General features: G+C 36.5%; 1 protein-coding gene across 1 annotated transcript; it reads left to right on the top strand.

Annotated features, from left to right (window-relative positions):
* Positions 1 to 10,159: 10,159 nt before the first annotated feature.
* Positions 10,160 to 11,207, top strand: LOC139888785 (uncharacterized). The gene is made up of 3 exons (XM_071871772.1): positions 10,160 to 10,503; positions 10,733 to 10,833; positions 10,966 to 11,207. The coding sequence occupies exons 1-3, from the start codon at positions 10,160 to 10,162 to the stop codon at positions 11,205 to 11,207; spliced, it is 687 nt and encodes a 228-aa protein (XP_071727873.1).
* Positions 11,208 to 14,969: the final 3,762 nt, after the last annotated feature.

Here is a 14,969-nt window from a genome sequence, read left to right on the forward strand (position 1 = left end):
CCGAATTTTCGAACGCCTTTTCGTACGCTTAGATATCTTGTACTTTGCATTTCGTGGCTTGTACTCTTGTCATTTTTAGGCGTTTCTCATCAATAAATTGAACCACTTGGATTGTACTTTGTACTTTTTAGTTTTTTGGTCATTTGCATCTTCAAATCGTCATTTTCTTCTTTTGTCTTTGCACTTATTTATTTAAATGAATATTACATAAAAATAGAACAATAGTAACTAAAAGCTTTACATATTGGAAGGATATTACGCCTAAATATATGTTCATTTGGAGTACTATCAAATATCCCCACACTTGAATGTTGCTTGTCCTCAAGCAATACATAACTTGAAATTAAATCACACTTCACCCGAATCACTTTTTTTTATTCTCACACTTTATACATCAGTGATTTTGATACGGCGGTATAAACAATGATAGTAACGATGTGGTTTACAGTCCCACATGACTATTAAAAATTTAGATCCTTAAAGGAAATTGAATCTTTATGAAAACATTTGATCTTTTGAAAATTCATTCTAGCTTTTACCCAAGATAAGTTTTCTGATTTAACCCTTTATCGGTGTTTGCAAAATATTTTTGTGGGTTGTGTGGGTTTCAGATTTTTAAAATTTTAGCTCAAAACTTGCTGTTTTGTGTCACCCACTTGCTAACCTTGTATTAGCAAAGCAACATGTCCAGTATACTTGCTCCGTATATTACCTTTCGGTAAACTACCGTCCGGTTGTAAAGGAAAGTGTTGAACAAGCAACTGTTAAGGCAATGTCTAATGACATGCAGATGTTCTTGGTCCACAACTTGTCGGATGCAATTACTATCCTTTGTAGGAGAAATAGTAAAGATCACCCTATAAATTTTTGGTCTGGCACAAGGTCCTGTCTTCGACCATGCTATGCAACCACCGTTCTTACGGTTGACACCCGATTTGGTTCAGGTTACCTAATGAATTTCGGTGAATTCTCAGGATTTTATGTTCACTGGTAATGAACGCATTGAAAATAGGTTTTAAAAAAAAATCGATTTTAATTTGATCAAAATATTTTCTCGTTCAAGCTCGAGTTTAGATATCATTGAATTCCATGAGTTTGAATTCTCAATCTTTAAGGTCAATCTCAAGGATTGAGTAATATCAGGCTTAAAAGCTGATTTTTAATCTTTAAGGAGATTATCCTTTCTGGGGGTCTGATTCATTAGTCTTATCAAGCTAATTTGCACGGCACCCTCCCCATTTTACAAGACAGATCCTCTCATGGTTAGGATAAGTCTGACCACATGGCGACCCTGTTTGATGCTGAGGTCCGTAGATTTCCTGCTGATTTTAGAGATGACTTTTCTAGATTTTTCGTTAACCTACAGCTGGTTTGGACGACAACTTCCTGACCTAAATCAAGAAGCGCGTATCTTTTTCGGAAGACTTTACTTCCTTTTAATGATGGAATTGATTCATCGTGTAGATCCATCTTTCTTTCAAATATATTACAGTACATCAGGTAAAACTGATTAGTTTAGTCCAAAGCAAAAGTACCTGCAATAATCTTGTACAAATATGTGATATATGTTTTGAAGAACTTGGTAAATTCTTCCCACACTTAGCTTTTATTTATTCATTTCTTTGCCTTTTTATTCTCCTTTATTCCATTTTAAATGAATTCAAGCGTTTTGGGTTGTTTCCCCATTTATGTTCTCTCCGAGGTAACAATAATTTCGGTATTATAACCTAGTTTTATCGTTCATAAATATGTATAAACATGATTTTGAATTCATTTAGTTGAAAATTTTTCAAATTTTCACAAAATTTGGCAATTAAACTATGTGTAAACCCGAGAGAATTTATAACCCTTCCCCACACTTGAGATCTTGCAATGCCCTCATTTGCAAGAAATCAGTAAAAATTTAAATTCATGAGGGTGATTAGTGTAGAAAAATGATTAAAAATACCGAGTTTGCAAACATATTGTTTTATATCACATTTGATATTTTATGTCTCGTCCTTAAAATTAGTAGCTTTTGCTGAACTTAATGTCAGTCTTTGAAAGTGCGCTATTTTACCCTGTTTTGTACATAAGATAAACTACAAACATATAATATATATATATATATATATATATATATATATATATATATATATATATATATATATATATATATATATATATATATATATATATATTATAAAACCTTTATTTATTAAAACAATTTAAATGAATAATTTTTTAAAATTTTGTTTCCTTTTACTTTAGGTAGTTTCGGTACGTTTACCTAGTCCGTCCCTCGACAAAATTTAAAATTTGTCGTTTTTAAAGCGATTGTTTTAAAAGCAAAGATTTTTGGGTTTTTAAAATTTTTTTTTTGGTATACTTTAGATCAATAATATTAAAAATAATGGTAACAAAATTTTTCGCCCCGTCTTTGGGTAAAGCAATTTCGATTCTATGATCTAGTCTTTAACTCACGACGAATTTTAGAAATCATTTTTTTAAACTTAATGAAATAAAGTAAATTTTTGTTTTTAAATTTACACAAATCATAAATTTAAAAAGCATATTAATTTCATACAAACCTACAAAACAAAATAAAATTCAGAATGGGGGGAGAAAACTAGTTTTTTAGTGTCTGTTAGCGAAAAAGACCAATCGGGTTCCATTCTCGGAACTACACGAGAACAGAACAATTAACTCTAGACAACATTTTCTTTTTAGAACATTTGAATCTCCCCACACTTAGGTAGCTGTGGTGTTGAAATTGTGATTAACTTCATCGTCAATTTTTCTTGGTCCATAATCAACTTGCTTATCTGTGACTTTTGCTTTAAGCCATTGGTCGGATTCCTGTGTAATATCCACAAATTCAACTAGTTTCGCCTTTTCTTTAGGCGATAGATTGGATACTAACTGGTTACATAACTTAAAGTTCCCCTTGGTTCTAGCATCGCGAATCCGTTTAATAAGTTTCTTTATTGAACTATTAATAACAGGGTCATTTAATTTCGTATCAACAACGGGGTTCTTTATTATCAGGTCATCATTAGGTGTTACTTCATTTTCCCCATACTTAGGCGTTTTATTATTGTTAAGCACTACCGTTGGAGTTGGTAAAACAACATGGTTCTTACCAATCGTTTTTGTTGGTTCAACGGTTTTGGTTGGTGGAGATTTAAACTTTCGACTCACAAAGGTGACCGATTTGTCACCATCACTAAGTGTCATTCTACCCTCTCTTACATCAAATAATGCCCTGGTGGATGCTAAGAATGGTCGACCTAAAATTAGAGGAATGTTTGAGTCCTCTTCTATGTCAATGACAATAAATTCGACTAAAAAGGTTAAATTACCCACTTGAACGGGTAGGTTGTCAGCAATTCAAACTGGGTGTCTAATGGTTTGATCAAAGAGTCGAACACTCATTTCCATTGGACTTAGCTCACCTACTCCTAATCTCTTATATAATGAAAAAGGCATAACACTCACACTCGCACCTAAATCTGCTAGTGCATCATACATGACACAATCACTAAGTAGACAAGGAACAATAAATTCACCCGGATCACCCAACCTGGGTGGAGGTTTTGGTGGAACTGTCTTCACCGGGTTTTTTTTTACGGTTTTTGTTTCTTGCATTTTCTTATTCTTCTTCTTCTTCTTTCCAGAGGTATCACAAACTTTATTACCTATTACTTGCTCATACTCAACTCATTTTCTTGGAAACGGGATGGGTGGTATGTATGGTGCCACCACTGGCTTTACATACTCGGGTGGTGGTGGTGGCATAACTTCTTCATTGTTACTCACATCTATAACCTTCCCATCTTCTGGTGCTGGTTTTTCAGAATTTGTTGGCACCATGTTAACATTCTCATTTCGAGGATTTACTTCATTATTACTCGGTAGCTTTCCTTGTTCCCTCTTACTCATCAAGCTAGCAAGAGTACCTACATGTTTTTCTAGATTCAAAATGGAAGCTTGTTGAGTTCTTAATGACTGATCAAACCTCTCATTTGTTTGGGTTTGAGATGTAATAAATTGTTTTTGAGATTCCATTAGCTTTGCAATCATTTCTTCTATATTTGGCTTTTTCTCTTCGGTTTGTTGTGGTGGTTTATATAAGCCAGGTCTTTGTTGATTGAAAGTGTTGTTTTGAGTTGGTTGGTTATTCGGACCTTGTTGGTTGTACGAGTTATTGTTGGGTCCATTTGGATTGTAAAGAATGTTTTAATTTCGATTGAAGTTTGGCCTTGGCGGTAGATAATTATTTTGATAATTATTTCTCGGCCTTTGGTTCATGTAGGAAACATTCTCACGTTGTTCCATCGTTTGTTCAATGTGACAATCTTTTGTTAAGTGTGGTCCACCGCATTGCTCACAACTGATTCGTATTGCGTGAATATCTTTATTCATCTTTTCCATTCGCCCCTCGAAAGCATCTATTTTTGCGAAAACGGAATCAAAGTCATGGCTAGAATCGGCTCTAGCCACTTTAGATGAACGAAAAATATCTTTTTCCTGGTGCCACTCATGCGAGTGGGAGGCTGTGTTATCAATGATTTTTTGAGCTGCGATTGCGGTTTTCTTCATAATGAAACCACCAGCTGCTTTGTCGATGTCTTTTCGTGTAGCAACGTCGACACCTTGGTAGAATATTTGTACTATTTGATAAGTGTCTAAACCGTGCTGAGGACATCCTCTCAACAACTTTTCGAATCTTGTCCACACCTCATATAATGTTTCATTTGGCTTTTGCGCAAATGTAACAATTTCTCCTTGAAGTCTTACAGCTTTAGATGCCGGAAAGAATCTTTTAAGAAATTTTTCAACTAAGACATCCCATGTGTCAATCGCTCCTTCGGGTAACGATTCTAACCAATCTTTGGCTTCTCCCTTTAAAGTCCAGGGAAACAACATGACATAGATTTGTTCATCCTCAACCTCTCTGATTTTGAATAGAGTACAAATCCTATTAAAGGTTCGAAGATGTTCGTTTGGATCTTCTTTTGGCGTACCACTATATTGGTATTGATTAGTTACCATGTGTAGGATTTGTCCCTTGATTTCATAATCTGGCGCATTAACATCTGGCTTAATAATGGCGTGACTTTGGCTCGTGCGTGTGGCTCTCATTCGGTCTTCCATACTTTGAGGTTCCGTTTCTGCCATATCTGAATTTGTTGAATCCGAATCACTAGAGGATTCTGATTTAATAGTTTCTTCCTCGACAATCTCTGGATGAGTAATTCGTGGTTCAGGAGGAATGATTAGTGGTTCAGGATCTCTGAATTGTCCTTGAATATCCTTCGGGTTCTCAACTGTGAGGTCGGGTTCAAAAAATGGATTATCGGAAATTTGAATTGGAGTACTTGTTCGACTAGATGATAATTCTAAAGAAAAATCAACAGCGGCAATATTAGCTAGATGTCTTGATCGAGTTACAGGTGGTGAACGTATGAAAGGTGGTGAACGTTTTGCTCGGTGCATTCAATGAATATTCTATTAGTTATAAAAAAAATATTATATAAGTTATCAAATTAATAGACTTTTCTGCTTTTGCCCACGTTTCGAATAGCCAAAAGATGCAGCAGGGAGCCAGGATCCTTTAAGTCGGAAAATTCACAACTCAGCCAATAACAAATCCAACTATTACTACGAACCAGAAAATTTGGATGTCTATCAATTTAACTGCTTAAAATAATTTTTTCGTCGAAATTTTGAAATAAAAATCTATGTCCTAAAAACTAGAGCGTAGAAATGAGAAAGAAGAAGAGTGCGTCAAAAAACGTCGAAAAAATAAAAAGTCGAAAAATAAAAATAAGAAAGTAGAGCGTCGAAACTTAAAAGTCTAAAAACTAAATATTAAAACTTGCGTCTAAAGGTATTAAAGCTTAAAAGGAATTCTATATCCAAAACGGCAATAACTTAAAAAGGCACTAAAATCTATTAAATATAAAAACGATAAGCGACGTCGTAAAATTCTAAAGCACATAAATCTTAATCTAAAGAAAAAGCACTTAAGGGATTTTACGTCAAAGCCTAAAAATATAGAAATATGAAATTACTACGGCAAGATACTAAGTTTAAAACTAGTTACGAACGAAAAATATACAATTTACGAATTAAACGATTAAAAATTAAAAATATAAATTATAACTAAAATGATAAAAATACAAATTTTATAAAAATATTATTTTTATATTATTTATATAAAAGGATTAATATAAATATGTAACTAATAATAATTAAAATTTAAAATACAAATTATATTAAAACTATATAATAACTAAATTAAACCCTAATAATAATAATTATTATAAAATTATAACCTAAAATCGCAATTAATGCTAGTGTTTTGACCTGTCAGAGCAGGCTACGCGATCGCGTAGGGTTTACCCTTTGTAGCTCCGCGATTGCGGAGGGATGCAGGTTCTGAAATGGGTGCAGGCCAAAACAGGTTCGACAGTTTCAATTTTTTTTTTATTTTTTTTAGAAAATAAAATAAAATTTTATTTTAAAAATTAGAAATAAAACTAAAAATACTTTTTAATTTTATATATATTAAACAAACTCTTAAAAATATATTTTTTTTCTTTTTTCTTTTTTATATTATTATTATTTTTTTAATATATTGTTTTAAAAAATATAGTGTTTTACCGCCCCCCGACAGCAGCGCCAAAAACTTGATGTGTGCAGCGGTGTATACGAAATACTATTATTGTTTATTACGAAATATGACGAAATTACACAAATTTTATTTATTTATTTAGATTGGGATATACCTAAACCTTGCTACAACACTATAGGCAGTGTACCTAATCGTAGAGTAGTGTTGTTTTTAGTAAGTCCGGTTCGTTCCACAGGGAGCTAGTGATAACGTACTATATTTTTAACAACTATATTTATACAAATATATATAATTATATATAGGTAGTAATATTATAAAAGGGGGTTTTACCGTTTAATGACCGGTTTATCGATTTTAAATATTAAGCGTAAAGATAAATGACGATAATTAAAGTGCGTAGAATAAATAACAATATTTAAATGACGATATATAAAATTGCGAATAATAAAATGACAGGAAATAAAAGTACAATGAGAAATACAATAAAAGAATTATGCTTATTTAAACTTCCGTAATCATGATGTTTGACGTTTTGATTTTAATTTATTTCTCTGGGTTAATTGTCCTTTGTCCTGGTTTATTTGATACCTATCTGGTTTTTGTCCATAATAGTCCATCGGTCATAATTATAAAATGCTCGTCAAATTAACCTTATTCCCGAAGTCAAATATTCCAACTAATTAGGGATTTGAACTGTAACAAGGTTTTAATACTTTGTTAATAATTACACCAGGTTATCGACTGCGTGTAATCCAAGGTTTTAATACTTTGTTAACAATTACACCAATTATCCTTGTATGTAATCCACCCCTGTTTTAATTAGTCCATGATACATTAATTTATTCACTTGGCCATAATGAATAATCAATTACCCAATCCAATTGATTAATTAAATGATTGTAAATGATGTCGTATAAACGTCACTAAATAGGACATTCATAATCATTTTAATAATTATTAGATTAACTAATTTGAAGATAGGTTCGACAGGTTCCAATGAGTTGTCATTCAATTAGACAATACCCCCACCTATTAATAATTAATAGTCCAATATTCACAAGTGTCGGTCTTTTGTCCAAACTCTAATTATGGTACAAGATCTAATAACCCCATCTTAATATTTAGCCCAACATCACAATTACTTCGGCTCAAATAAGCATAATAATAACTTAGTTACGAGACATTAATTTAAAAAGGAAGAACATAGCTTACAGTGATTATTTATTGCGTAGCTTTATACGGACAGAGTTCCAACTTTAAAACCCTTAAAACATTTCTTACAATAACCCAAGTAAACCATAATTTATTATTAATCTTAAATTAAAATTATAATTATAATATAAATATATTACATATAGAGATTGAGAGATTGGAAAAAGGTGTGTATTTCATCGTCTGAATTCGTTGGCTTTTATAGGCAATTCTTGAGACTGACTGCTCCGCGAGTGTGGTACTTTTGTGCCTTACAGCTCCGCGAGTGCGGAGCTTCGGATTCCAGCTCACCAAATTGAGTTAAACGTGGGCTGCTGAATATTATAATATATAATATAATAATATATAATTTTATATAATTATATATATATTATATTATATTCTTGTGCATAGTTGACTTGTAATTTTAGCTCCGTTGAGTTGTACGTTGATGCTCGGTTTATGTCTCAGTTCCGAATTTTTGAACGCCTTTTCGTACGCTTAGATATCTTGTACTTTGCATTTCGCGGCTTGTACTCTTGTCATTTTTAGGCGTTTCTCATCAATAAATTGAACCACTTGGATTGTACTTTGTACTTTTTAGTTTTTTGGTCATTTGCATCTTCAAATCGTCATTTTCTTCTTTTGTCTTTGCACTTATTTATTTAAACGAATATTACATAAAAATAGAACAATAGTAACTAAAAGCTTTACATATTGGAAGGATATTACGCCTAAATATATGTTCATTTGGAGTACGATCAGCAATATAGAGGTGCAACTATTGACCAACGTCCTGGAAACATTCAAATCTCTATGGAAAATCAACATGAAGCTTAATCCTGCAAAGTGTAGCCTTGTGGAAGAAGAGGGCAAATTCTTGGGACACATAGTTACGCTAAGAGGATCAAGGCCAATCCCAAGAAAATTGAAGTTGTAGAGTGCATGAAATCCCCAAAATCAAGAAAAGAAGTGCAAAGTTTGACAGGCAAGTTGGCCGCGCTAACGCGATTCCTGTCAAAAGCCGCGGAGCGGACACTTCCATTTTTCCAAACTCTTAAAAATTCGTTAAAGAAGTCAGACTTTAGATGGACTAAGGAGGCCGAAAGAGCTTTTTTCGTGATGAATTCGCTCCTAAGGGAGCTACCTTCTTTGACTGTGCCCGTAGCGGGAGAGACGTTGATGCTGTATCTTGCGACATCAAAGGAGGCCATCAGTTCCGTTCTTGTCACATATAAGGGGCAAGTATGTCTCATATTAGGACTTGAAATAGGTAGTAAATGTAATGTTTATTGTGTATTTCCCACTATTTTTGTGCAGGTACAAGTGCCTGTGTATTATGTCAACAAAGCACTTAGCGGCAGCGAAGTTATTTATCCGCCTATTGAAAAACTGTTGTATGCGTTAGTACACACAGCTCGTCGGCTGCGCAGGTACTTCCAGATGCACCCAATTGTGGTATTAACTAACCAGCCAATAAGGCATGTATAAGTCGCGGCACGTGCATCCTAATTTCCTATTTACACAATTTTATAAGACGTCAAAGATGCGCTTGAATTAATTGTGATCTGCTGATAATATGTGATGACAGGTGTTGTATAAGCCTGAGGTTTCGGGTAGATTGGTTAAATGGTACATTGAATTGGGAGAGCATGAAAACAATTACTCCCCTCGCATGGCAGTGAAAGGCCAAATACCTACAGATTACTTGGCTGAAACAATGGGAGAAGTAGAGGTACTCAAAGAAAGTACTACAATCGACTATGATGAGAATCGGGTCTGGGAACTATGTACAGATGGAGCTTGTGGGCCCGAAGGCGCTGACGCTGGATTGGTCCTCACAAGTCCCGATGGAGAGGAGCATACTTATGCACTCCGATTCACGTTCGCTGCGACTAATAATGAGTCTGAATATAAAGCATTTCTGTCTGGAATGCGTATAGCGTAGCAACTCGGAATAAAGTATTTGGATGCGTACGTAGACTCACAGTTGGTCGCTAACCAAGTTAATGGATTGTTTGGGGCGCATGAAGTCTTTATGCAGCGGTAAATGGAACCGGTACATGAATTAGCAAACAAGTTTGATGTTTTTAGGTTAACGCAGGTACCGAGGGGGCAAAAAAAGAAAGCAGACGCACTGAGAAAATTGGCTGCTTTGGCCTTCGACCATCTGCGCAAAAACGTGTGGGTTGAAGTGTTAATAGAAAATTCTATTGATGAGAAATCAACTATTACGCCCATCGAGGAGGAAAGTCCAAATTGGATGACACCACTGGTTAAATTCTTAACTGAAGGCGAACTTCCTTCAGATGAAAAAAAAAAGCGTGAAAGATCCGCATGAAAGCTCCCATGTACGCGTTGATTGAAGGTGTTTTATACAGGAAATCCTATTTAGGCCCGAGCCTGTTGTGCATTGGACCTAATCAAGCTAAAGATATGTTTCAAGAAGTTCACAAAGGCTCTTGTGCTTTACACTCTGGGTACAGAACAATCGTTGCGAAAGTGATGCGCATAGGGTATTACTGGCCCACCATTCACAGCGATGCAGCAAAAATTGTAAGGACGTGCCAATCGTGTCAACAACATGCACCCGTAATTCGAGCACCACGACATACTATGATACCAATAACGGTAGCATGGCTGTTCAGCAAATGGGCCATCGACATTTGTCGGTCCTATTACTGCGTGCTCAGGTACACTTGAAATAAAACACTTATGTAATACTTTGCAATGTACGCGCTTTAATAGTATTCACATTATCATTGCTTACTCAGGAGGAATAAAATTCTTGGTGGTGGCAATTGATTATTTCACCAAATGGGTGGAGGCAAAGGCATTGGAAACAATTACTAGCAGGCACATTCGTAACTTCTTTTAGGGAGATATTGTGTGCATGTTTGGTATTCCCAATGAAATTATCAGTGACAATGGTACTCAGTTTGAAGGCAAGCCTTTTAGGAGCTGGTGTCAAGAGCTGAATATCAAGCAGTCTTTCACTTTAGTCGCTCACCCACAGGCCAATGGCAAATGTGAAGTAACAAACTGAGATATTGTAAAAGGGATAAAAGTGCGTCTGGGCCTGTATGGTAATGAGTGGGTCAATCAACTCCCAAGTGTTTTATGGGTGCATCGTACCACTCATAAAAACAGCACAGGAGAAACACCGTTCAGCTTGGTTTATGGGACGGAAGCAGTAATCCCCTTCAAATTAATGGTTCCAATGAAGCGCATACGCAGCTTTGACGAGTCAAGTAGTGATGAAGGTTTGCGTGCTAACCTAGATATTCTAGAAGAGCGCAGAGAAATAGCTACCATACGAGAAGCCATTAACAAGCAGAAGATCTCTAAATACTACGATAAGCGTGTCAAGCCTATGTCGTTCAGGATTGGAGATTAGGTGTTGCGCAACAATGAGGCAAGTCGAGCAGAGAATACTGGAAAGCTGGGGCCCAACTGGGAAGGTCCTTATGAAGTTATTAGCATAAGTGCAACGGGGTCATATATCCTGGCAGGATCAAATGGAGTGTGAATATCTCGTACTTAGCATACAACCAATTTGAAAAGATGTGACATATGATTGTCAGGCTGCAGCACCAGGGATTGATCACCCCGAGTTTCAAGCACTTGCATTTTTTAGTTCATTTAAAATGTTGCTTTGTTTATTTTTAAGACAATTCGTATTTCTTTTCAAGGTTGCAATAAATTGTCATTTGGATATGGCTTGAGAATTTAATTTATTTTGTATTAAATAAATTTAATTTTTTGAATGGAAGTGTTTGGTTACATTTCAACGCACAATATGACAGCTATTACGTGCATCCTTCCTCCTTAAGGGATGATCTCTAGCTCCCGCGTGGCAGAAGCCTGTTTGGTTATAAGGCTATATTTTAGGGTGGGTAACAGGCATTGGTTTGCCTAGACCAACACACTCTCGCAGACTAGAAGACTGCAAGTCATGATTATAAACGACAAGCATTGGGGTTGCTTGCCCACTAACCTAAGTGTTGATTCACTTGGAGGATTATGAATATTTTACTTAATAATGAAATGAAAAGCGTTGGCTATATGCACAATAGTTTAGCGTCGGTTAGTATTATTAAATTTGGAGTATAAACGAGTATACATTGGTTTGTATGCAAATTAAATTTTAAGTTTTGAGAACTTAATACGCCTAATGACATGAAAATACAATAAGAAAAGATATTGAATTACTTTACTTATTAATGCAAAAGAAACAATGCATAGCATTGGTTACATAGTACTATTACAAAAGCTGCTTAAAGCACAAAAGTTAAACTGGCACGCAGGCCATTACGATTACAATGAAATTGAAATCTAAACTACGTGGCTTATCTGGCACGGTGCCCTACACTAATGGTAACAATCCTTCGAACCCTCGCCCGTAGTGAACAGGCGGATTGCCCCATGAAAACAGAAAATAAAAGAAATAAACTAAGGATGGAGGCATATCCATGATGTTAAAAGTGCCTCACAAAACATGCTAGTAACAGGTGCACTCCTCAAGGGAAGTGAAGGGGCCAAAATAAATGAAAGCTTATGGCGCACCCAAGACCCCCTGCTCCATGAAAAAAATGTTACAAGGTTCCGTTCAAAGCACACCTTGCAACCCCACAAAGCTAGCATTAGCTTACTGGCTCAAAACTTCATCGACAAAAGATCTTGTACTGAAACAGATGGTTCGACGGTGGCATACGCAAGGGTTTGAATTGAAATGTTCTCCAGCATTTTGTTGGACTCAAGAACCTTCTCATAAGCATCTTCTTCAAGTTGATCAGTGATAATTTGGGGAATAACAACAGGTACCTCAATATTTTTTGAGATCAGATCCCAGACCCGCACCCGTTCGAGTGCTTTGGTAGCCTTAAGAGCTTGTAAGTAAAGCTCTGTAACAACGGAGGCGCCCAACGCATGGGTGGTAATTGTTGGAAGTGATGCGCGTAGATCTGCATAAGTCCATCGTATGACGTCACGACTTACAGCAACTTCGGTAACCTGGGTAGTCAGATCGTTTCTCTCAAAAGTTAACAATTCAATATTGGAGTAAGCAACAACAAGCTCCTCCCTTAGTACCTCGTTTTCTTCATCATAATCAACCTGCGAAGATAACAGATCAACATTCTCCTTTTTTAAAGACTCAGTAGTGTCCTCATCTATTTTCAGCGCGTCATTGGCCACTTTAACCTGCGTTTCAAGAAGTTGCACCCTCTTCTGTAATTGCCTAGACATGTGAAGATCATCGTGATGAGTGTGCTTAGTGCTCAACCTGTCGCAGTCCCTTGCCCATGTCAGAAATGACAGTTGTATGTCAAATTTTAACTTCTGGTTTGGTGTCATCTTCTCCAACTCTTGCCTTATGATGGCAGGAGCGCACCCCTGCATGTACAGATTTTGCTCAAGCACGGCGCGCTTGGACACGTTCAACACAGTAGCCAAGTTGTCCACTTGAATTGGCATGTATCGATTGTCATTTAAAATTGGCGCTCAGATGGAAGGGGTGGCGCTAGCTCGGCTGGCAGTAGGAGTTGAAGAAGAAGGAGCAATCATGGCAAGAGGAACATGCATGATTGGCTGAACGTTTGCAGTTGGGGGCACAGGGGGCGCATGGGCAACAGGTGGAGCAGCAGCAGAAACGATAGGCTCCACATCCTCATCAATGTGAAAAACTACCAGGAAAATTCCACAATCAGGCATGAATAATATAAGACATTAACTTTAAGAAATATAAATTAAGTTATGTTTTACCTTCAGAAGAACTCGCAGCTTTACTCTTCTTAATGGGAGGGTTGAGCGCACAGAGGAACGACACTTCGATGTAGCCTCATCCGTTACCTTCTCATTTGCCATCACATCAGCGTCCCTCATGCTAGCATCTTGGTTCACAGCCTCCTCCTTGACGGTGTAGCCTTTATAGTCTTCGTCCAAAAGAATGTCACGAGCATTCACCACTGTAAAATAGCGCACAACGGTTAGCATGCACTAAAGTAAATCATTAAAAATTGATTTAGGCAAATATAGAATATAACCTTTCCCCTAAGCATGATGACCAGCTGGGTACCAACAAACGGCCAGTATGATGAAACTTTGGTAAGAAACAAGACTTCACTTGGATAGATGCGAAGTTTCAGGTTTTTGCCAGAGCACAGGTCGAATAGTTCCTGCTCAGCCTAGTCCATTGAGGGGAGGGGTTATTCAACGAAGAGTTTGAAGTAGTGTGCCATTGAAGAATGTTGGAAAATTCAGTAGGAACGAACTTGTTTTCAATGAAGTAAAAGGAATCTTTCCAAGAACTTTGTAAACCCTTCTTTTGACCAGCGTTAAGGCAACACAGTCGGAAAAACTATACCAGTCATGCTCGCTTAATTGATAGCGAAAGATGTTTTGAAAAACAACCAAAGAAGGATCGCGATTGTTAGCCCTACACCAAATCTCAAAAAGGGATAGATGAGCAGCACTGTAGGGGTGTAATTGGCCTAATCCTATATTGTAAGCAGATAAAACTCTCATGAAAAAAGTGGTTGGGGGAATACGAACGTTTTATACCTCGAGAGTTTGATCATACACAGCGATCATGTCATAGGGTGGTTTGTGGGCTCGCTCGTTTACCTTTAGAAGGGTAGGATTGAAGTCAGCAATGGGTGGATGCCATTCAGTGATGCACTTGATTGACTCTTGGTCAAGGGTTGATGAAATTGAGTGAACATGGAAAACAGTCGTACTGGCGAAAGAAGTCGACATGTTAATAAGAATAAAGCGAAGAGTAAAACTGACCTGAATGATTGCCGGAACTTGATCGGAGATTTTTAGGAGCGAAGATGAAAAAGAAGTTGATTTGAATTATTTACCCTAAATGGTAAAAGGTGGATCTTATTTATATTCAGGAACGATTAGGGCTCCAAAACGCGTAATTTGATGAGCACCGTACACGTGTCATGATCTGAACAAATGAAAAGGTAACTGAACGGTTAACGACAAGAATGTTGTATGGTTTAGTTACGGTGTGGTGCAGGTTAGCATTGGCTGGTGGTTATGTAAGCTTTGATTTGACAGCCTGTCATGATTATCTGCACTGCAGCTGTTTCCAAGACTGCATTAGCAGACGTTTGATTGACAACGGCTGTCAGTAATTATTTCCACAGAA

Source organism: Rutidosis leptorrhynchoides, chromosome 2 (genome assembly GCF_046630445.1).
Source record: "Rutidosis leptorrhynchoides isolate AG116_Rl617_1_P2 chromosome 2, CSIRO_AGI_Rlap_v1, whole genome shotgun sequence".
Classification (NCBI taxonomy): Eukaryota; Viridiplantae; Streptophyta; class Magnoliopsida; order Asterales; family Asteraceae; genus Rutidosis; species Rutidosis leptorrhynchoides.